Source organism: Passer domesticus, chromosome 22 (genome assembly GCF_036417665.1).
Source record: "Passer domesticus isolate bPasDom1 chromosome 22, bPasDom1.hap1, whole genome shotgun sequence".
Taxonomy (NCBI): Eukaryota; Metazoa; Chordata; class Aves; order Passeriformes; family Passeridae; genus Passer; species Passer domesticus.
Window position 1 is genome coordinate 2,022,358 of NC_087495.1, and position 23,065 is coordinate 2,045,422.

The following is a 23,065-nucleotide window of genomic DNA, read 5'->3' on the forward strand; positions in this document are numbered from 1 at the left end:
AGGGCAGGGCTGGATGGATATTGGGCAGGAATTGCTCCCTGTGAGGGTGGGCAGGCCCTGGCACAGGGTGCCCAGAGCAGCTGTGGCTGCCCCTGGATCCCTGGGAGAGTCCAAGGCCAGGCTGGAGCACCCTGAGATAGTGAAGGTGCCCGTGCCCATGGCAGGGGTGGCACTGGGTGTGGTAGGTCCCATTCCGTGATTCCGTGGTGAGAGTCATTGTCCCAAAGCTGAGAGTTTCTTTGCTCATTCCAGTGGCTCCCACTCCAGGTATTTTGGGGGGTGGAGCAGACAAGCCCGTGCAGGTGGGAGAGCGTGGGAAAGCAGGTTCATTCCTGCTGTCCAGGCACCCTCAGCCGGGCAGGAAAACACCACAGATTATTTCCCACACTGCTTTTTGTGCTGGAAATGTCACCCACAACAGTTTGGGTTTTTTTTTCCTTTTAATTTCTGAATTCCACTAAAATAACTTTGAGGAAAGCAGAAGAACTGGGGGAAGCTCCCTGGGGCAGAAATCAGTGTTAGAGCAGCTGTTTTGGCAGGAGGAGGAAGGAGAAAAGCTCAGCATCCACTGGCATTCCTTGTTGGGCACAGAATTCCCTGTCAGGTGCCCCAGGTATTGTGGACTGCTCAGATATTGTTTAAAGTGTTTTCTTGTCTGGCACTTGAAGTCCTCCAAAAGGCAGGGAATAAGGAGAGAGAGGTGGAGATGGGTATAGAGGGAGATGGGAAAGCTGGGGGCGTTCACCTGGAGAAGAGAAGGATCCAGGGTGACCTCAAAGCCCTTTGCAGTGCCTGAAGGGGCTCCAGGAGACCTGGAGAAGGACTGGGGACAAGTCCCAAGTGCTGGTGTCACCTGAGAGTTTCCAGCTGTGAACACCTCCCTTGGTGCTTGGACATCCAGCCACACTTCCTTGGTGTTCTGGTTTTATGTCACACAGCCCCTGTGGGACTCCCACGGGGGAGAATTAGGGAGCTGTGGATTTAAACGGGGGGAAAACAAACCCCAGTCCTGCAAACGGGCTCCTGCCATCCATCCTGCCCTGCTGGGGCTGGAGAGGGGAGGATGCACAGCTCCTGGGCTCTGCAGAGCTCCCTCTGCCCCAGGCCATGCATTCCTGCAGTCTGGGGAGCTGTGCCCTGTCCCCAGTGCCCATCCCGGGAGCTGTGCCCTGTCCCCAGTGCCCACGGAGCCCATCCCGGGAGCTGTGCCCTGTCCCCAGTGCCCGTCCTGGGAGCTGTGCCCTGTCCCCAGTGCCCCAGTGCCCATCCTGGGAGCTGTGCCCTGTCCCCAGTGCCCCAGTGCCCATCCTGGGAGCTGTGCCCTGTCCCCAGTGCCCACGGAGCCCATCCCGGGAGCTGTGCCCTGTCCCCAGTGCCCATCCCGGGAGCTGTGCCCTGTCCCCAGTGCCCATCCCAGGAGCTGTGCCCTGACCCCAGTGCCCATCCCGGGAGCTGTGCCCTGTCCCCAGTGCCCATCCCGGGAGCTGTGCCCTGTCCCCAGTGCCCATCCCGGGAGCTGTGCCCTGTCCCCAGTGCCCATCCCAGGAGCTGTGCCCTGTCCCCAGTGCCCATCCCGGGAGCTGTGCCCTGTCCCCAGTGCCCATCCCAGGAGCTGTGCCCTGACCCCAGTGCCCATCCCGGGAGCTGTGCCCTGTCCCCAGTGCCCATCCTGGGAGCTGTGCCCTGTCCCCAGTGCCCACCCCGGGAGCCGTGCCCTGTCCCCAGTGCCCATCCCGGGAGCTGTGCCCTGTCCCCAGTGCCCATCCCGGGAGCTGTGCCCTGTCCCCAGTGCCCATCCCGGGAGCTGTGCCCTGACCCCAGTGCCCCAGTGCCCATCCCAGGAGCTGTGCCCTGACCCCAGTGCCCCAGTGCCCATCCCAGGAGCTGTGCCCTGTCCCCAGTGCCCATCCCGGGAGCTGTGCCCTGACCCCAGTGCCCCAGTGCCCATCCCGGGAGCTGTGCCCTGACCCCAGTGCCCATCCCGGGGCCGTGCCAGCGCTCCCCAAGAAGGGCTCTGTGGGAATGCGTGGCGGGGCTCGGTCCCACGGGAAGATGCCCCCAGGAAATGTTCCTGCTCGCTGTCATGGGTGAGATGGGATCGGCTGGAACTGGAGGCCGGGCCCGGGGAGCGCTCTGGCTCCTGCTTTTCCAAAGGGATGAGTCAGCCCCGGTGGGATCCCACAGCCCTGCTCTTCCTTCTGTGCCCGAACTGGGGGTGGCAGCGCCTGCCTGGGAAAGGAGAGCAGAGGGGGCAGAGCTTTGAAATGCTGGCATGTAAATAAGGCAGGAGAGGGCTTTTTAAAAGAAAAACCGAGGAGTTGACATTGATTGATCACCACTCATTGTGTGTGCAGGCTAATTGCTGTGGAGGAGTTCCCACACCTGCCCCACAGACTCCAGAACTCTGGGATGAGACCCTGGCTCCTCCCCAAGGCCAGGGCTTGCTCAGAGAGCCTCCCTCACACTCCACATGTGCCCTCATTCAGCACCTTCTCTAACAAGCCCTGGGCAGGGAATGGGAGCACAAAGTCTTGGGCACAACTTCATCCCTTTCTGAGAGGCTTTTCCAGGAGAAGACACCCTTTTGTTGTTGTTGTTGCTGTTTGTTCCTACCTGTTTTCATCCGGGTTTTCTGGCTCCCAGGCATGAGATGACATCAGAGCTGGATAATTCCCCTCCAGCCCAAGCTGCTTCATCTGGGAGTAAATATTTAGCCTTCAAAGAAATAATTGGCTTGGGTTTCTTTCGTCTCAGAGACGGAGGTGGGAGATAATTACTTCAAAAAACCCTAATTTTTGAGGTTTCAAAGTATCTTTTTGCTTAGATCTGAAACAATGGCTTTGACGTGTGACTGATGGGGCTGGAGCAGCACAAGAGAGTTGGTGCCTGGCTCTTCTCAAGAGCTTTTGGTGGGGTTGGAAGCTCTGGAAAGGAGGGTGGCAGGCAGCAGGATCTCTATTTTCAGAAGGTGCCTCCCAGCTCTTCTCCCTGGAGCTCTCCTGGCCATTGTGGAGCTGCTCCCACCCTTCCATCCCACGCAGGATCTGCTGGAGCAGAGCAGGGTAATTAGCAGCCCCACGTGTGGGATGCTGCAGTGCTGTCCCAGGGTAGGTGGTCCCTGGCAGGCAGAGCCCTTTTCCGTGTGGTGGGGGTGCTTTCCTTGCCCTCACTTGCACAGTTAACCTGGGCAGTTGTTGGAATTTGAGCCCATCTGTGCTCAGGGCATCCTGGTGGAGGACTGGGGGTGGTTTATGCTGGAATCTGTTTATCCAGCTGGAGGCCAGGGTGAGGCCCCACTCCTGTGAGTCCGGCTGTAGCACGCTGGTTTCAGTGGTGAGAGTCCCTGGTGCTCCCCAAAAATGGGCTGAACAGCCAGGAAAGAAACCAAACCCCATTTGAAACAGAGAGTTGCAGGACATTCAGTACCTGGAGAGGCTCCAAGAATGCTGGAGATGGACTTTGGACAAGGGCCTGGAATGCCAGAGGGCAGGGTCAGATGGGATTTTGGGAAGGAATTGTTCCCTGTGAGGGGGATGAGGCCCTGGCACCGATTGGAAGTGTCCAAGGCCAGGCTGGACAGGGCTTGGAGCACCCTGGGACAGTGGGAGGTGTCCCTGCCCATGTCAGGGCTAGGTCTGGCTGGGCTTTAAGGGCCCTTCCAACCCAAACCATTCCATGATTCCATGACTTCATGCCATTGGAGCTGCAGGGTGTTGTGATGAGGCCTTTGCAGATGCCTGGATTCATCCCTGGAGCTGCTGCCCTGCTGGCAAGGAAGGTTTGTGCTGCTCCCATGCAGATCTGTGGAGCTCCCACCCTCCCTGTGCAGGGGAAGCTGCTGGAGGCTCTCAGAGGAGCCCCAGGACCTTTGGCACCATCTGAGCCTCCTGTCCTCACGTCCTGCAGGGACAGCTCACAGGCAGAATGGGGACTGTGTCCCCAGGCAGGCCCCTGCTGCCCTGCCTGGGCTGTCCCAGGCTGTGTCCCTGCAGGCTTTGTCCCTCCTGGGGTCCCTGGTTCCAGTTCCTCAGAGTCCTGCACTTGGCCTCTCGGCCAGAACCACACCAGAAAATGCCCTTTTGAATTAGGGAGAAAAGGGCAGGAGCTCTGCTCCCCCAGGGGCTCATGGCAGAGAGGGGAAAAGCTTCTCCCTTTAAAACTGAGCCTGCTGTGTTTGTAAAGCCAGGAATGGTGCTGGGACGAGCAGGGCTTTGCAGGGGGAGGCATTGCTGTAGGATAGGCACATCCTCCTCTTGGCTGATTTATCATCCCCCTTCTGCTCCCACCTGGCAGGCAGGAGGGCTGGGAAGGGCCTGTCCCTCCTGTTCCTGGGTGTTTTCCCTCTGCCAGGCCAGGATGTCCCTCTCTGGTCCCACAGGGGTTCAGCAGCCCCGAGGCTCCACTTTTCCTGTTGCTGGAAGGAGGCTCCTGCTGCTGCTGCTGCCCTGGGCTACCCTGCCCTGCCCCAGGACCTCTCTCTCTCTCTCCTGCTGTTTCCTGTCCCTGCAGTCAGGCTGGGGAGATTGGAAAGCTTCTCATCTTCCTCAGGACTTTGGGATCAAACCAGGCTCGGAGGCAGAACTCCTCCATGAGGCTTTGATCCCGTCTGCCCTCGCAGTGTCAGTCCCTGGCTGATCCTCCCTGCTGCTCCAGCCTGCAGTTTGTGCCTAAGCCTCCTGGGTGGCCTCAGCAGGACGCTGTAAAAGCCCTCTGCCAGCAGTTCCCCGTGGCTCAGCTCTTCCCCCAGCCCCCTGTGTGCCGTGCCCGGAGTGGGAGGATCAGTCTCCCTTTGTGACTGAGGGAAAGGTGCCTTTGATGGTGTTGTGTCAACAAAAGCAGCAGCCCGAAGGAGGCAGGAGAGGCTCGCCAGAGACTCCTGGTGTCAGATGTGGTCCTGCTGGAGAAACCTCCCCGTCGCTCCTGGAGCAGAGAGGTTTGGCCTTGACAAAGCTGTGCAAAAACCTTGCCCCGAGCTAAGAAGCCCAGCCTTGTTTTCATCTGCCCCTTCTAGAGAACAGCAGCGAGTTTTCAAAACAATTTTCCAAACAGTCGCTGGAATTTCACGGTGCTGAATTTCTCGGTTGGGATCTCCTCAGCTCTGGGAGCTTTGTGGAGCTGAAGGAGACGTGGGGAAGGACTGAGTGGGCTTCCCAAGGAGGGGGGTGGTGTGGGATCCCACAGGATCTCACTGGATCCCACAGGATCCCACAGGATCCAGCTGTGCACAGTCACAAACCAGAGCCACACTGGCACTCAAGGAATGAATCCCACTGGGACAGGAGCAGGGCTGTCCAAGGGCTCAGGGGGAATCTGAGGAATAATCAGAGGTGTGGGAATAGTGGGGAGCTCCTCATGTGTGAATTTAAACCCTCTGTGACTGCAGATTGTGCAGCTTTTTCAGTTCAGGGTCATGTTTTGCATCAGCTGTGTCCAGTCCTGGGCTCCTCAACTCAGGAAGGACCTGGAGGGGCTGGAATTTGCACAGGGAAGGGAACAGAGCTGGGGAAGGGGCTGGAGCACCAGGAGAGGCTGAGGGAGCTGGAAAGGGGCTCAGCCTGGAGAAAAGGAGGCTCAGGGGAGACCTTGTGGCTCTGCACAGCTCCTGACAGGAGGGGACAGCTGGGGGGTCAGGCTGTGCTCCAGGGAACAGGGACAGGAGCAGAGGGAACGGCCTCAGGCTGGGCCAGGGCAGGCTCAGGGTGGACACCAGGAGGAATTTCTGCATGGAAAGGGTGCTCAGGCCTTGGCAGGGGCTGCCCAGGGAGGTTTGGAGTGCCCATCCCTGGAGGTGACACTCACTGGGCTGGGGACAAGGAGAGCATTGGGCACAGGTTGGACTTGATGGTCCTGGGGGCTTTTCCTACCTCAAGGATTCTGGGATTCTTTTTCTTGCAGAGCAGTAATTGAGGTGCTTTGTCCTGACCCCAAACTGCAGCTCTGTTCCCCTTGCAGTCACTTCCCTCACAGGGATCCCAGGCACAGCCTTGCTTTGGGCATTAAAAGCCCCCAGAATCCTGACCTGCCCAAAATTCTGTCTATAGGATACCCTTGGGTGTCCCCCTGGCCTCTGAGCCCCGTGGTGCCCCACAGCCCTGTGTGACTGAGGGCAAAGCTCAGTTTTATGAAAGGCTTGGGATCACCTTGAGCACCCCTATCCGTGTGTCCCTGCTGGCCTCCTGGGAGCCTGGGGGATCCAGGAGCTGATTCCTGGCAAGGAACAACCTCTCTAATTATGGCTGAGTGCCTGAGCCTCCAAAGTGGAGCAGGTTAATGGGCTGGATGGAAATCCCTCGTGCTGTGAGCAGTCTTGGTGAGCCTGGAGGAGAGGAAAGCTTTTCCCAGCTCTTTTCCTGATCTGGGTGGTTTTTCCCTCATTGCCCTTTGAGTTTGGTGGCAGTAGGGCCCATTAGTGCCTCTGCAGAGCTGAAACATTCCATGTTATCCCCCAAAAATCCATGGCTTTCCCACCACCACCCAAAGGCTCTTGGAGTCCTGAAGCTCAGAGTGACTTGACACCTTTGGAAGCTCAGCTTTAAATCTGTGAACCTCCTGCCTGGAGCTTCCTTATCCTGCACCTGATTTCTTCTTTTCTTCTCCTTTTCACACACCCAGCTTCCTCCTGATCACACACTTAAATTCTTCCTTACACACCCCTCATTTCTTCCTTATCCCACCCCTCATTTCTTCCTTACACACCCCTCGTTTCTTCCTTATCCCACCCCTCATTTCTGCCCTTCTGGAACAGAACCAGGACTTCCCAGGCTCTGTCCTGTGCCCTTTGGGGCAGAGGCTGTTCCAGCACAGGTTGCTTGGAATTGCTTTCTCCAGTTTTAACATATTGATTGTTTTCCTCCCTTTTTTGGCCTCCCAGTTTTACAAGGAGGTGAGTGACCACTCCTGCCAAGCCTGACAAACAAACTCTCCAGCAGTATCCCTGGATATAGAGTTTGGCCTTCATTCCTGCCCTTGCAGAGGGTGGGCTGGCAGCTCTGGGGTGGGAGCAGGGCTGTTCCCAGCCCCGGGATCCATCTGATGTTCATCTGTTCCTCTCTTTGCCTGGCTGGTTTTGCAGAACGTCTCTAATGGAATTTGTGGTGTTCAGTATGAAATATCTCAAGGGCAAGAGATGAAAAATCAACCCAAATCAAGTGAAGGGGTTGTTGTTGTTTTTTTCTGTGTCAGCTGCCACCTGGTTGGGAAGGTGCTGCTGGTTTCCAGGAGATTAATCCATGGTTTGGGTTTACAGCACACACCTCCCCTCCCTTTGGTTTGCCAGGCTCTGTTCTCCTCCAGCTCGTGCCATTGCTGGCTGTGTTTAACCTCTGGAAGGTTTTTGTTGTCTGGATCCAAACCACATTCCAGTGGCATCCACCCTTGGATGGCCAGGCCTGGCACAGACCAGTCCCAGGGACCAGAACCCACAAGCAAGCTGAGTGTGTGGTGAGCTGTTTGCAGGGATTTATCCCACAGGAAACATCCCTGAACCAGGCAGGAAAAGCCAAAAGATCGCTGTCTGGGATCCCTCCCTGCCTGGGGATCTGCTCCCTGCAAACAAAGGTGGGGTGACTGCTCAGTGGGATGGGGAATGGGTGAGGATCACCACCCACCACCGGGGGAAACCATCCCTGTGCCTCCTGCTCCTGAATCCTACATCTGAAATGTGGGATTCCCACATTCCTCCGTCCCCCCCGACCCTACCTGGCTGCATCCTGCCCCTCCCTCCAGCTGGCAGCTGCTTATCCTTATCAATGCCGTGTTCCCAGGGCTTTTCCGGCGCTCCCGGTATCCGCCAAGGTCACCGAGCTCAGCAATTCCACTGACGTGTGCCTGGGCCCCCAGGAATGCGGTGCCCGAGGCACCGGGAATGGCTTTGAAGGAGCCATGGATCACCCGGGGAGTGTGCCCAGGGAGGTGGGGATGTGCCCAGGGAGGTGGGGATGTGCCCAAGGACGTGGGGATGTGCCCAGGGAGGTGGGGATGTGCCCGGGGAGGTGGGGATGTGCCCGGCGGTGGGGATGTGCCCAGGGAGGTGGGGATGTGCCCAAGGACGTGGGGATGTGCCCAGGGAGGTGGGGATGTGCCCGGGGAGGTGGGGATGTGCCCAGGGAGGTGGGGATGTGCCCGGGGAGGTGGGGATGTGCCCGGCGGTGGGGATGTGCCCAGGGAGGTGGGGATGTGCCCGGGGAGGTGGGGATGTGCCCAAGGACGTGGGGATGTGCCCGGCGGTGGGGATGTGCCCAGGGAGGTGGGGATGTGCCCAGGGAGGTGGGGATGTGCCCGGGGAGGTGGGAATGTGCCCGGGGAGGTGGGAATGTGCCCAGGGAGGTGGGGATGTGCTGGGGGAGGTGGGGATGTGCCCAGGAGCAGGGCTGGCTCAGTCGGGGGAGCTGCCACGGGGCTGGCACAGGGGTTTTACCCCAGCAGCCCAAAGCACTTCCCCTCTCCCATTCCCTGCTCTCTGTGCGCCGCAGGACTTGGAAGTTCAGCCAGTTTTTATCCGTGGGGGAAAGCATTCCCTGCTGTGGGCAGTGGGCTCCTGGAGCGGGGCTGGCTGCCCGGGGCAGCAGGGCAGGAGGCAGTGGCCGGCTGTGGCTCTCCCTCAGGGAATGATCCCTCAGCCTGCGGATGCCCTCCTGCCCTGCCCCACAGCTCAGCCTGACGTGGCAGGAGTCCTGTGGGGAGGGAACGGGGAAAGGCTGAGGAGGCTGCGAGAGGAGCAGCTCGAAGGGAAGTGGGTGCTGGAGTGGGGATCTGGATTCCTTCTTCCCTCAGTTCCTCTGTATTCCCCCTTCCCTCAGTACAAATTTGGGGTCTCACCTTGTTCTACTGTGTTCTACTGGCAGGGACACCCTCCACTATTCCAGGGTGCTTCAAGCCCTGTCTATCCTGGCCTTGGACATTTCCAGGGTTGAGCAGGAATCCCTCCTAATAGTAGTAGCAGGTACTACTACTAGTACTACCTGGTACTCCTCCTCCACCTTGGAAAGCCGGCACTTGGAGAACAATTTGCATTTTAATGATCCCAAAGTGCAGGACTGTCATCCCTTTAACCTAGGCAGAAGTTAGGCTGGATTTTCCAAGAGGATTGTTTTCTATCAGGATTTTTTTTCCTTTTTCCTGACATTTGATTTCCCAGCCCTGCAGAGAATTTAATTTCTCGCCTGTCCGAGTTTGGTTGGAGCCGAGGAATTTGCAAACTGTGGCTCAGACAAAGCATCTCCAATTTATTTCCTTTTCAGGAAAAAGGCTCAAAACCCCGGAGCCACACATGGGGTTGTTGACACTGGTGGTGTCTCATATCTCATGAATGTGTTGCACCTCAGAGAGAGCCTATCCCTCCTTCCCGAGGCGTGGGAGGCACCCAGGGGTGATGGTTTCCCTGGACACAAATTCCCTGATGGTTTCACACCCAATTATTCGGCTTTCCTGGGTCTCTGACAGGCCTTCCCTCCCGGGCAGGTACCTCCTGTCCCTTGTGGGGCCAGCGGGACAAACCCCGCTATCCACGGCTGCACTGTCAGCTGGGAGGGAAGGATCCTCCTGGAAATTCGGGCAGGCTGTGCTGACATCTATCGGCAGCAGCTCCTTCCAAGGCAGCCCAGCCTTTGCCTTGAGGACTCAGTCCACCGGGATTACGTGTGTAATCCTCGGGATGGAGCCGGCTGCATTCCCGGGGCAGTGTAATCCGCACACAGCACCGTGTGCCTTCCGAGCCTCTGGGCATCCCGGCGCTCTGCAGCCTGATTTTCATCTTTCCCCAAAGCATCTGCTGTAAAACTCCCGGAGAGTGGAATGATGGAGCCCTCGCTCGTGCTTGACTGCAGGCCAAAGGTGGATTTTGGTTCCTGCCATGAAATATTTAGGGAGTTTGGTGCTCAGGGCTGGAATTGCTGGAATGAAGGAGAAAAGTGCTTCTCTGGCGTGGAGGGAGCAAAGTTCAGGAACTGATGGGTTGAAAACGGGAGTGAAGGGGGAGACAGCAAGGGAGGGGAGTGTGAAGAGCTGGACTGAATTTCCCTTCCTGTGCTGGGAATTTCAGTGGGAAGATGCTGGGGTTTCAGTGAATAACTGTTGTCCTTGCAGCAAATACTGGGAACAGCAAAGCCCTGGCTCTTCCCAAGCTTTTTGCACTTCCCCCAAGTGCATCCAGAAGGGTTGTGGACTCCCTGTCCCCAAAAGTGTCCAAGGCTGGACAGGGCTTGAAGGAACCTGGTCCAGTGGAAGGGGTCCCTGCCCATGGCAGGGGGTGGAATGGGATGAGCTTTAAGGTCCTTTCCATCCCAAATCATTCTAGGAGTCTCTGGCTGTGCCTACAGGGTGCTCTTTAGAGGATAGTTGAGGTTTGGAGCCCTGTGGTAGCTGTAACCTCACGAAATTACACAGCAGCCATTTCCTGGAACACCACTCATTTTGGGATTCTCCAGTGCTGGGGCGCCTCCCTTGCGCTGCAGGAAACGATCCGGGAGCCAAAAGTGCAGAGCTCAGCAGGGCTGGACACAGCCCTGCTGTGCCACCCCACCTCCCCCTGCCCTGCAGTTACCCCCTCCTGGGGCTGGGGGGCCCGAGCCCAATTCCCAGCTCTTCCTTTGCCTCCTGCAGGAGCGGCGGGAGCTGCTCGGCCCTTTCTGGGAGCACTGAGCTCTTCAGCTGCACCGGGGCTGAGCTGGGGAGGTGTCAGGCTGTGAAATCACCGGAGAAGTCTGCGGGGCAGCGTCACTTCGGGGGGAACAAAAACACCAGCGTGGAAGCAGGGTGAGGTGGATGCTGGGGATTCCGCCCACGGAGAGAGGAACAGCGGCTTTTGCAAGAGCAGCTCCCGGTGCGGGCCAAATCCACCTTTCCCAAAGCAGGGTTGCAGAGGGTGACCTCACCCTGCGGAGCTGCTGGCACCTCGGGGCCCTGCTGCTGGGGACAGGGCAGGGTGTATCCCAGTAAAGCCTCTCCTGCAGTGCTGCTGTGGGAATTGCGGCAGGAATTGCGGCGATCCCGGACGGGGCTGTTGGGAGATAAGAGGCCGAGCCCGCGGCGTTCTGGCGCGGTTATCTCGGCGCTGTTTGCTCAATGCTGCATGAGGACATTTTTGCCAGGCATTAGCACAGAGTGACTCAGTAAATCCAGTTGCACGGGGTTCAGAGGGCACTGCCTCTCCTTCTCCACGGCTTTATCAGAGTGGCAGCACCTCGGAACGCCGGGGTTAAAAAAATACCCAGGGGCACCTTGCAACAGCGTGGAGGTGACTGATCCTCCCCGGGGCTTCTGCCTGCACCTCCCAGGGATTGCGAGAAACCAAAGCTTCGCTTCCATGCCGGGGTTTGACTGGGCTTGTACCGCAGTCCTGAGTCTCTGCAGGGTGGAAATCCCACACTGGGAGTTCTGTCTGCATGTCAGCATCAGGGGGTTGCTGACCTGTCCCCCAAAATTGCAAAGAAACTCGGGATATTCCCCCGCTTCCTTCCCAAGAGGTTATTTGTGTCTGCAGAGGTTTTGTCTCTCTGCTGAGGAGGCAAATCAGCAGAGATTTGTTCGTGTTTTCCTTCAGACTCCTGCCAGGCTGAATTCCTGTCTGCTTCCCAGCATGGAATTTGGGGTTTTTCTGGAAGGGAACACTAAATTGCCTGTGGTTTTGGTAAGAGAAGATGATACTTCTGTGGCTTTTAGAGGCTCTAAGGTTTAGGCAGGCCTGGTCCGAACTAGTGTAGAACATGTTCGTAATCCCAGTGCTCTGTTTTAGACATTTTGGGATTAAAAACAGGTGAATGTCAAATGCTGGATCAGAGGCAGCTGAGCAGAGTGCTCAGTGTTGGGTTTGACTTCAGGAATGAGTGGGTGTGCAACAGGGAGTCTGCTCTTCCCATGGGAGTGCTCCTTTGGCATCTCCCAAATCCAGAGCTAGTGCTGGGATTGCTGGGATGCTCATCCTCTCCTGGCCTCTGGACTGCTGCTCACCAGCTTGTTCTCTTCCCTTTGGGAAACCTGGCTGGGATCTGGATGAATCTGCTGACTGCTGTGGAAAAATCTCAGCTGGCCTGGGAAGCAGAGGGATTTATTGTTTTCTCCTTCTCTGGTTTTGTTTCCGGTTGAAGGGGAAGGATTTGAGGGGATTTCACGCTGTCACACAAGTTTGGGATGGAGCTCTGGGATGGGACATAGTCAGGGCCATCCTTCGGCTGGGGTGGATGAGGGTTCCAGGCTGGAAACTGGGATTTGGAAATCCAGGTCCAGCCAGACTGAAAACCAGCCCCTGGGTGGCAGCTCTGCTGCTGCCTGAGCATGGAGACACAAAACTCGTGGTGGGCAGGGTTGGATCCAGTTTGGGACAACTCAAAGAGTGCAAAACAGGCACCACCATCCTGCCTTGGGAAGAAATGTCCAAGGCCAGGCTGGACAGGGCTGGGAGCACCCTGGAATAATGGAAGGTGTCCCTGCCCATGGCCAGGGGTGGAATGGGATGAGCTTTAAGGTCCCTTGCAACCCAAACCATTCCAGGATTCTTGTGAAAGGACAGCCCCAAGCCCTTCCCAGGGATGGTTTCCTGTACCTCTGGAGTGCAGATTGCAGGTGGCTTTTGAACCTGGGAGCTTTAATTCCTTTGCACCTTGAAATCCATGGGGTGCTGGAGCAGCTCCCTTTAATTTCTCAGCTTTGAGATGGGACACATGGCTTTGGTTATCCGAGTGTTCTGTGGAAACCCGATCGGCCGCGGTGTCAGCTCCCTGCAGGATCCACCAGATCCAGCAAAACCAGCTCCTGCCTGCAGCTCCCATCCCATCCTTCTCCAGATTCAAAGCTCCTCAATACCAATCCCCTTGACACAATTCTTTCCACGTGTTCCTCCCCCTGGGTCAGTGCACACCCACTCCAGCCCCCGCTGTGGAATATTCCCCAAACCCCATCGACCTGAGCCCATCCCTCCACCTGGGCAATCCCAGCAGATAACCAGGGGTGACCATTGCTGTTCCCCACTCCGGCTGGTTTTTGGACTCTCTCAGAGCTGCCCCTTCCAGAGGTAAAAGGCTGGTCTGGCACTCTGTGTCCCACGTGCCCTTCAAGCCAAGCTTTTCCTTTGTTCCCGTTAATCTACGCGTGTGTGGCTCCGGTGGCTTTAGAGGGCTGGATAACAGGGCTTGAAAAACTGCTTATAAGGACAGATCCAACAGAGATAAAACTCCCAGAGCTCGTGTCGGGAGTGATCAGAGGCTGGCATTTCTTTTCCAAACATCTCTGGAAGCCAGAGATCTTTGGTTGGTTGGTTTTTTGGCTTTGTGAGCCAGGAAAATCCATCACCTGGGAAAAAAATAGCTCAGCCCAGCTTTTAGCTCCTCATCCCAGGCGAAAGAACAGCGTCAGCTGTGCAGGTTTGGAGCCTGCTGTGCTTAGGAGGAGTGAACTGTGCTACACCCTCAGCCTGCTCCAGCCTTTATCCCCAGCAAGGATTACCTGGATGTTGGGCTGGTGTTATGGAGCGATAACCTGGATGTTGGGCTGGGTGGTGTTATGGAGGGATAACTGGATGATGTTATGGAGGGATAACTAGATGTTGGGCTGGTGGTGTTATGGAGGGATAACCTGGATGGTATTATGGAGGGATAAGTGGATATTGGGCTGGATGGTGTTATGGAGGGATAACTGGATATTGGGCTGGATGGTATTATGGAGGGATAACTGGATGATGTTATGGAGGGATAACTGGATGTTGGGCTGGGTGCTGTTACTGGGGTGGGGAGCTCGGGATCGCAGCGGTTCCCCACTGGGACCGGTGGGACCCAGTGCAATTCATTAACTAAGTTCTGATGGATCCTCAGCCCAATCCGTGTGCTATTCCAGAGGACCCTGTGTGTTCCCAGGAGTCTTTGAAGGGCCGCTCCCACCTCCCACATCCTGCAGAGGGCTGGACTTTGAGCAGGTCCTCGGTCCCTTTGATGTCCCTCTGTGCTGGGCTCCTCCGCATGCCTGAGTCCTGAGCTCACAGAGCTGCCGCTGCCCTCCCATTCCAGCAGCTCCCTCGGGATGTTCCTGCCCTTCCTGAGGACCCAGCACCCAGCAGCTCTCCCCAGCTTTAGGGATAAACAGCATTAATTCTCCAGATTTCCACGCATTCCTGCTACAGCACAAGATCCTGGAGATGCTTGTGGTGCATCTCATTTGTGGAGAGCATCCACAGATATCCCAGTTTTGCTGTTGAAGAGGCTTTGAGAGGCCGGCACGTCTTTGACTTGTAAAATGCAGACTTTTCCTGCATTGCAGAATGAAACTCAGCTCATTTACATCCGTACAATGTCCAATAACAGGCAAAGCTTCCTGAAAAACCGGGGCTGGCCTCTGCCCTGGGCTGTTTGCACGGCACTGACTCACTTGGGAATTGTCTCCTTGGCTGAGGCCAGGGTTGACCTTCAGGTTGCAGCAGAGGGAGGGTGACTTTCCTCACAGCTCCATCCCAGACCTTTCTGAGCAAGGTGCCAATGTTTTTCCATCCTGGAATGACTCTAGCTGCCCCTTTTAGTTTAAAAACAACCCAATTTAACCCCAGCACCTTGTGGCATCTCTGGCAATATCACCCAGCTGGGATTCACCAGTTCGGCGACAAATATTTTACTGTGGTGCCAGGCTTAGGAGAAAAACTTTCTGCACTGCCAGGGAATTATTTAGACTGGAAACCTGCTGGTGTGGGTTAATGAATTGCACACATGGAACGAGCCAGGAAAACTGGAATTCAGGAACAAGGAGTAACCAAATGTGACCCTCGCTGGCATCTCGTCCTCACGGAGACCTTGGTACAGCTCTGGCCACACATTACCTTGCATTAAGTGCTTCTGCAGAGCTTTATTCCCATTTTTCCCTCATCTCCATGAGGCTGAGGGCAGCAGAACGCTCTGTCCCTGGGGAAGGGCTCAGGGACGCTGTGGCCATCTCTGCATTAGGCCAGGGGCTGCCTTCTGCTGGGCTCTTCCCTCCCAGCACCTGGAACCCATCGCGGTGGAATTGCTTCCCTCAGCTGCAACATCCTAAAATAGCTGCTCCGGTTTCTTTTAAAAATAGTCTGTTCTGGGTGTCATTCCCTGCTAAAATTGTGTATCTGGGTCCTGCTGGGACAGGGGAGGGGACAAGGGGCCAGGTGGGAGCATTGGCTGATTCAGAGAGGTGTGAGCTGTGCCCTTGAGCTGCCCCGCTCCTGGAGCTGGGCTCAGAGCCGTGGGGCTGGGCTGGGGGTGCCAGGATGAAGTGGAAGGGGTGAGTGCCAAGATGAGCTGGAAGGGGTGGCTGTGGAGCTGGAGCAGTGTGCTGGGCTGGGGGTGCCAGGATGAGCTGGAAGGGGTGGCTGTGGAGCTGGAGCAGTGTGTTGGGCTGGGGGTGCCAGGATGAAGTGGAAGGGGTGGCTGTGGAGCTGGAGCAGTGTGCTGGGTGCTGGTGACCGCCGTGGGAAGGAGGATGCTCGCAGTCAGCCAGGCTGGAGAGGCTTCAGCTGTTCCTGGGAAGCAGCTCAGCACCTCACACATCAGCAGGGTGGTGACACAGACACAGCACCTCTGGCTCCAGGGCCAGGCAGGGATTGGGCTTTTGCAGCAGCTGATTTCCCAGCATAAATTCAAAGGAATCAAATCCTTTGATAGCTGCTCTTGCCAACAGGTTTCTTGCACTGAGACTGCTCCTGCTCTGAGCGGGTTAAGAACCATAAAATCCCAGAATGGTTTGGGTTGGGAGGAGCTTAAAGCTCATCTCATTCCACCCTGCTTCCATGGACAGGGATATCTTCCATGGGAATCACAGAATCCCAGAGTGGTTTGAGTTGGAAGGGACCTTAAAGCTCATCCCATTCCACCCCCTGCCATGGGCAGGGACACCTTCCACTGGACCAGGTTGTTCCCAGCCCCATCCAGCCAGGCTTTGGGCACTTCCAGGGATGGAGCAGCCACAGCTTCTCAGGGCTGTGGTGGCCAGGGGCCACAGGAGCAGCAGTAGGTTGAGAGGTGAGCTCAGGAAAACCCTCAGGATCCATGGAATCGTCTGAGCACAGCAAATCCCAGCCAAGGCCAGGAGGTCACCTTGGTCACCTTGTTGTTGTGCAGTTCCTGCTCAGGAGGCCCCTGGTCCTTGCAGAGCCCTTTAAGCCTCAAACAGGCCACACAAAAAGGTTTTCCATGAATTTTAGAACAGCACTGCATCCTGCAGACTCGAGGAATGACTTCGTTCACAGCCAGAGTGTTCAGGGCTTCCTCTCAAACCCGGGGTTCAGTGAGTGCTGCCACTTGTCAGCACCCCACACATCTGCACGAGCCACTCTGGGTTGCCTTAGAATTGTCTCCCTTCTCCCTCCCTCCTCAGGGAGAGACTGAGGAGGTATTTGGAGGTAATTATTGCTTTTATTCGGCGCTAAAGCAATAATTTGGAGGGATCGCTGGAAAACCGGCAATTTCCTGCCAGTGAGTGACAGATGTTTTGCTGTGTTTGAGATGTGCTTTCAGGCTCCTACTAATTAGCATGACACAAATTGGCAGGAGTTTTCTTCCCAGGCTCCCAGCTCTAATTTTGCCTTTTTTTCTTTTCTGTTATTTTCATTTTTTTCAGAAAGGTGGAGTCTCCATGTTGTGACACTGAAGAAGTGATGCAGACTTGGTGGCTTGTGTTCAAACATGGTTTTCCTAACGTCTCTTCCTCCCTCCCTGCCAGGTTCCTACCCCTCTCCCAAGGCTGGGGCCACGCTGGTGGTCTACAAGGACTTGCTGGTGCTTTTTGGGGGGTGGACCCGGCCGAGCCCTTACCCCCTGCACCAGCCCGAGAGGTTCTTCGATGAGATCCACACGTACTCCCCCTCCAAAAACTGGTAAGAGCAGGCTTTGATCCTGGAGAAATGCAGGAATGCAGCTGGAGGAATGCCTGGGAAGCCGTGCGTGGTCCTGGTTTCCCAGGTGTGTCTCTAATGCTCTTTCTGAAACAATAAAAAGCCACACAAGCACAGCAGAGCTGAGGACAGGGTGCTGCCAAGCAGCTCGTGGGTGCTGTTGCTTCCATATGATTCTGGACTCGTATCTAAATATTCCAGGCTTCCTGAGCATCCCCATCCAGGTGGGAAACCTGGGTGTTTTAAATGCCTTATCACTTTGGCTGGGAGCACTGAGGTGTTTCTGAGATAAGCCTGAAGTGCTGGAGGTCTTGTTTTCAGTGATGATCCAAAACTCAGCTCCCTCAGGGAGATGTGATAAATCAGATTCCTCCATCATTTCAACCTCTGCCTTTACAGCTCCAGGACTGGTGCATCCAGCAGTGTCCATGGAGCAGGCAGGAATTTTCCTTTTCTCTTTAAACGCTGTTTGGCTGATTTTAGACCCAGCTTTCTCACTGATGGTATGTGTGAGAGGGAAAATGCTGTATCAAAGAGAAGGTTTCTGCTCCTCTTGCACTGAGAACTTTTCATCCTCCAAAGTATCAATTATCCAGAGCACTTTGGGCAGTGTCATTACAACTCTGTAATTAAGATTTCCAATTCTCTTGGAAAGAATTTGAGGCAAACTTAATTGGAAGGGGACATGTTCCCAACTTGGCCATGGGACTTGGTCATGCCTTAAAAATGTTTAGCACATTGGGATTTCTAATTAGTTTAGTTGCTCTTTGGATATTTGGAGGTTTTCCCTGTGGTTTTCCCCCATGACATGTTCTTGAGGACTTTGCAGGCCACTGGGATTTTTTGTCTGGCCTTTCATCCAGCGTTTTCCTTCACTGGGACATGTGTTCCTGCCTCTCTTCCCAGGTGGAACTGCATCATGACCACCCACGGCCCCCCTCCCATGGCAGGACACTCCTCCTGTGTCATCGAAGACAAAATGATCGTTTTTGGGGGCTCCCTTGGGTCCCGACAGATGTAAGTTTGGGGTCAGGGTGGCTGACAAGCACCCCTGTAAGCCATGAGGGGGTTGGGATGGTCTTGGGGTCGCCCATGAGGAATTTTCTGCAGGATTTTGGGGTCTGCCTGCTGCCTTAGCACACCCATCACCTCGCGCAGCAAATCCCGAGGCTCCAGCCTGCAAAAATCCCAGTTGTGCCCTAAAACCCAGCCCTGAATCCAAGTTCCACGTCCCTGCTTGTATCCTCAGCCCGTGTTGTCTCATCCCTGCAGGAGCAATGACGTCTGGGTGCTGGATCTGGAGCAGTGGGCTTGGTCCAAGCCCAGCATCTCGGGGCCCAGCCCTCACCCGCGCGGGGGCCAGTCCCAGGTGAGCTCAGGCAGAGGGAAGCCAGGCACAGCCTCGCTCCCCCTCCACAGGCTCATTAATTTTCATTCCCTCCCAGCTTCTCTGTGCAGCCCTTGCCCACCGGGCCCTCTCCCCCAGTGATTCAGACTGGAATGAACACATCCCTGCTTTACCCCACTCATGCCCCATGGCACCTCACCTCAGTGCAGAGGCAGCACAGCCTGGTTTGGCTCCGGGCCCTTGTGACTGACTGCTCCTCTCTCCCGATCCTGGGATTGACTCGGGATTGCTCCTGCTCCAAGCACAGCTCCAGCAGCACCTGCTGGGGCAGGGAGCTCGTGGCTGTCACCTGGCCTGGGGCAGCTGTCCCCATCTGGGTTGGTCAGTGATCCCCAGTGTGGCTGGTCCCAGCAGGGCTCGGATGGTTTGTGCTGGAATGTGCCTTCCATGGCCTGGGAAAGGAGCCCGTGGGGATCCCTCACCCAGCAGCAGCACTGATCAGACACTGCTGCCAGAACCTGCCCTCCCAGACAATCCTTCCACTTCCCCTCCTTTGCAGAGGGGTGTCAGGGCCCTGGAGCTTTGGGAAGGGCAATTGCTGTCCTCGGAGAGAGGAACTGGTTTGGGACAAGGGCTGGGATGAGCCCTGCATCCCACTCTGTCCTGGGCCCAGCAAAACCAGCTCCATCCCAGCTCCACTCCTCATCCTGGGGCACACAGAGCCCAGCAACAGCTGTGCAGTGAGAGCCTGCCTCTGTCTGCCCTTGGAGGCCTAGCCAAAAATCCTTCCCAGGCTGAAACTCTCTTCTGTCCCCTCCAGATCGTGATAGACAACGAGACCATTTTAATCCTGGGAGGCTGCGGGGGTCCCAATGCAGTGAGTACCTGGGGGAGCAGGGACATCACCATCCCCCTGGCACCTGGGGGCTGGATTTGGGATGGGTGGACTCTGCACGTTGGTGGCATTTTATTCCTCAAGTCTGGGCACCCACCTGGTAGATTTTCCAGAGAAGCTGTTTAGCTGTTGCTGGAGCTGCTTTAATTAATAAAAATCGCCCCAGGCGCTCTCTGAGCAGCTCCCTGGGTTCACTGAGGCTTGTCAAGATAAGCCCTGACTTTGTACTGGGATAGCAGATGGGAGTGAAGGGATTTATCCATGGCCATAGTGGGGTGTAGTCACTCATGGGTGATCAGCTCCTGCTCTGGGTCAGCATCCCCTGTCTGCAGCAGCAAAGCAATGCTCCCACCATGGCCCTGATGGGCTGAGCCCAGCAGCAAACTGGGCTGAATCTCAGCCTGGGCTCCTGAACCTCAGCCTGGGCTCCTGAATGCCAGCCCAGAGTCCTGAATGTGTGACCCTTCCCTCCCCAGCTGTTCAAAGACGCCTGGTTGCTGCACATGCAGGCCAACCCCTGGACGTGGCAGCCGCTCAAGGTGGAGAACGAGGACCACGGAGCCCCGGAGCTGTGGTGCCATCCTGCCTGCAGGGTACGGACACAGGGGGTCCCTGCTCCCTCACACACCCCCCTCCCTCGTTATTCCCTGCCTGAAACGCTCCATAACCGCTTCTCCCCAGCACCAAGGCTCCTGCTGATGTCTGTTCCCTGCTCTCCCTCAGGTGGGACAGTGCGTCGTGGTCTTCAGCCAAGCTCCCAGCGGGAGAGCCCCGCTGAGCCCCAGCCTCAACTCCCGCCCGTCTCCCATCAGCGCCACGCCGCCCGCCCTGGTGCCCGAGCCGCGGGAATTCCGCTCCCAGTCTCCCGTCAGGAACACGGACGAGGCTCCCTGCGTGAACGGCCGCTGGGGCACCCTGCGGCCCCGCAGGCAGACGCCGTCGGGCTCGCGGGAGGGCAGCCTGTCCCCGGCCAGAGGGGACAGTTCCCCGGTGCTCAACGGCGGCACGGTGTCACCCGGGGCGGCACCGCCCGGCGGGGCCTCCCTGGACAGCCCCGTGCAGGCCCTGTCCCCCAGCACCCCCTCGGCCGCCGAGGGGTTCGACCTCAAGGTGGGGCCGGCCCTGGCGCCGCGCCGGGGCTCGCTGCCGGAGCAGAGGGATCTGCGCCTGGCCTCCGTGGAGCTGGGCTGGGAGCAGAAGCCCACGTCCCTCCTGTGCCAGCTGGACGGCGCGGAGGGCAGGACAGCGGGCACGCGCAACCCCCCGGAGCACACCAACGGCATCCACACGCCGCCCCACGCCGGCCTGCCCGGGGCCGTGTCCCCCGGCGCGCTCCGCCGCAGCCTCGAGGCCGTCAAAGCCCTCTCCTCCAAAGCCGCCTCGGCCTCGGCCGCGCTGAGCCCTCCCCTGGCCTCGTCCCCGGGGTCCCCGGGCGCCGAGCCGGGCTCCGCGCGGCCCGGTGCCACCCAGGGCGAGGGGCACTCGCTGCCCCCCATCGCCCGGCGCCTCGGGCACCACCCGCCGCAGTCGCTGAACGTGGGCAAGCCGCTGTACCAGAGCATGAACTGCAAGCCCATGCAGATGTACGTGCTGGACATTAAGGACACCAAGGAGCAAGGTCGAGTCAAGTGGAAAGTGTTCAACAGCAGCTCCGTGGTGGGGCCGCCCGAGACCAGTTTACACACGGTGGTGCAAGGCCGAGGGGAGCTGATCATATTCGGTGGCCTGATGGACAAGAAACAAAACGTCAAATATTACCCCAAAACAAATGCCTTGTACTTTGTGCGAGCAAAGAGATAATGCGGCCCCCGCCCGCCGCCCGTCCCTCCGTCCCTGCGGCTCTTCCTCCTCCTTCCCCAGCCCCTTCCCGACACGCAGGCGTTCAAACTGTGAATTAAGGAGCAGGAAACCAATAAAAGTCCAAGCAAACCCTCCAGTGCTGCCCCGGCAGTTCCCAGTAAGACCCCAGGCGAGCGAGTCGTGTTTACAGGCGGGGAAGGACCCGAGGATTCGGGGTGAGCAGCCAGGGAATTCCGCCAGCCGGGATCCTCCTGGGTTTATTCTCCAAGTGTTTGCGAGTCTTGGTCTCTCCAAAACTCCTTGTGGTTGTGAGTAGAAGTGGTTTTATAGGAATAACCCAAATTGCAGCAGGCAGGAGGCTGTTAGCTTGATTAATTCCATGCTCGACTCCGTCAGGAAAACAGCAATATTCCTCTGGGAATCTCCCAGCTCTGCCAGCCTTTGCTCGACACAAACACGATGCCTTTTTATTTTGCCTCTCACCTGCCGTTTCCGTCCCTGTCCTCCAGGCAGGACCAAAAGAAGGAGGAAAGGACATTTTTTTGTGTCACAATGCCAAAAATCTTGATTGTTAGCATCCCTCCTCTCCCTGCCCTGCTGGATCAGGCTTCAGGATCAGCTCTGATTCCCTCTGACCAGCAAAAATACTCTGAAAATCCCATTATTCCCCCAAAACGGAGATATTTGGCTGCTAATTCCCTTCTAGATTTAAAGGTTTCATTTCATTCAACGGCCCAAACCCGTTCAAGGCCGAAGCAGCCCCTTGGAGCCCGGGAGCAGGGTGGGTTTTCCAGGGAAAAGGACAGATACTGGTAAACGTGAGGGCAGCCTCGAGGCAGTAACTTCACCTCATCTTTGCACGTGCCTCCTTCCGCAAAGATTAAATCCAAATCCGAAGGGATTGAACCTGTGCGTCCTTCTGGGACAAGCCCCTCCTTCCCTGTCCCCTGCAAGGGGGGGAAATGGGGCGGATTCTGCCAGGTTTTGGTCAACAACCTCCAGCACCCTGAAGCCAGGGAGCCCTCCCCAAGCCGGCAGCGCCATGACGTGGTCCCTTCTTCCAGGAATTTTTCTCCTCCATTCCCACTGAGCTTTCTGCCGGTCGGAGCCTTAAATCCCATCCCAGCCGCGTGGGGACGGGGAGGGATTTGCTTCACCCGCGGCGTTCCCACCTCTGTAAATAAACCCACGTCGAATCCCACCTCTCCTGTTCATCCCAGAACAATTTGATTTGTCCTAAGGGAAAGCAAAAGGCAATTTTCCCCCCACTCCAAAAATCCCCAGACCTCAGGAGCACCTCGGGTGAGCTGTGGAATTTTCCTTCTCCACCTGTGGCCATGGGGAAGGCGGTCAAGGCTTCGCCATCGATCCCCACGTCCCCTTTGCATGTTTTTTGTCATCCATCCCCCAAGAAGAGTCCAAGCCGGGGATGGATGGCGCCTTGGTGTCCTTGTCCCTGCGGAGCACCCCTCCAGGGCTGCTCTCCCAGTTCCATCCCGCCCCGCTCCCGGGGTTCCCCTCCCGGGGTTCCCCGCCGGGAGACGCATGTTCTGTGCCCTTCAGAGAGATTCATCCCAAATCTGGGTCCCTGTCCCCAGTCCCGCGGGAGCTGCTGGTGCTGTGAGCGAGGTGTCCCCCCGCCGCGACTCAGGTGTCCCCCCGTCACTCCCGGGCCGAGCGCAGCAATGGGAAGCCATTCCGGTGATATTTAAAATCTTGTGTACATTTTGGGGGGGTTCGTGGGGGTCCCTCCCCCCCTTCCCGACGAATTTTTAGTGGTTTAACAAATAAAAAGGAAAAGAAATGGATGGTTGGTGCTTTTGGGGAGGGGTGGGAGTGACTTGGAGGGGAAGTTCCTGCTGTGCTGCCACAGCTTTGGGGGTGAAAGGGGAGATTTGGGGTCTTTGTGTAACAGAAGGGAAATATTTGTACAGGGGATGTTGGAACAGTGGAGGGAGGCAAAGGGGGACACAGGGCATTTGGGACACTGAAGTTTATTGAGCCAGAAATTGGGGATGGGGACCCCAAAGCCTGTTGGGGTTGGAAACGGGGGATCCCAAAGCCTATTGGAGGTGGGAATTCAGGGATCCCCAAGCCTATTTGGGATGCAGACCCCAAAACCTGCCAGAGATGGGAACTGGAGATGGGGAGCCCAGGTCCTGCCTGTGCTGGAAATTGTGGACCC

The 23,065-nt window shown here is 57.0% G+C and overlaps 1 protein-coding gene across 1 annotated transcript in view; it reads left to right on the forward strand.

The window, feature by feature from the left end:
- Window positions 1-22,684, forward strand: part of FBXO42 (F-box protein 42) — a 48,126-nt gene extending 25,442 nt beyond the window's left edge. Inside the window, exons 5-10 of the mRNA XM_064396841.1 lie at window positions 16,666-16,819; window positions 17,744-17,854; window positions 18,110-18,206; window positions 19,006-19,062; window positions 19,557-19,673; window positions 19,804-22,684. Coding sequence (XP_064252911.1) covers window positions 16,666-16,819; window positions 17,744-17,854; window positions 18,110-18,206; window positions 19,006-19,062; window positions 19,557-19,673; window positions 19,804-20,880 — 1,613 coding nt within the window. The 3' untranslated portion in view covers window positions 20,881-22,684. The remainder of the gene's footprint in view (window positions 1-16,665; window positions 16,820-17,743; window positions 17,855-18,109; window positions 18,207-19,005; window positions 19,063-19,556; window positions 19,674-19,803) is intronic.
- The last annotated feature ends 381 nt before the right edge of the window (window positions 22,685-23,065 follow it).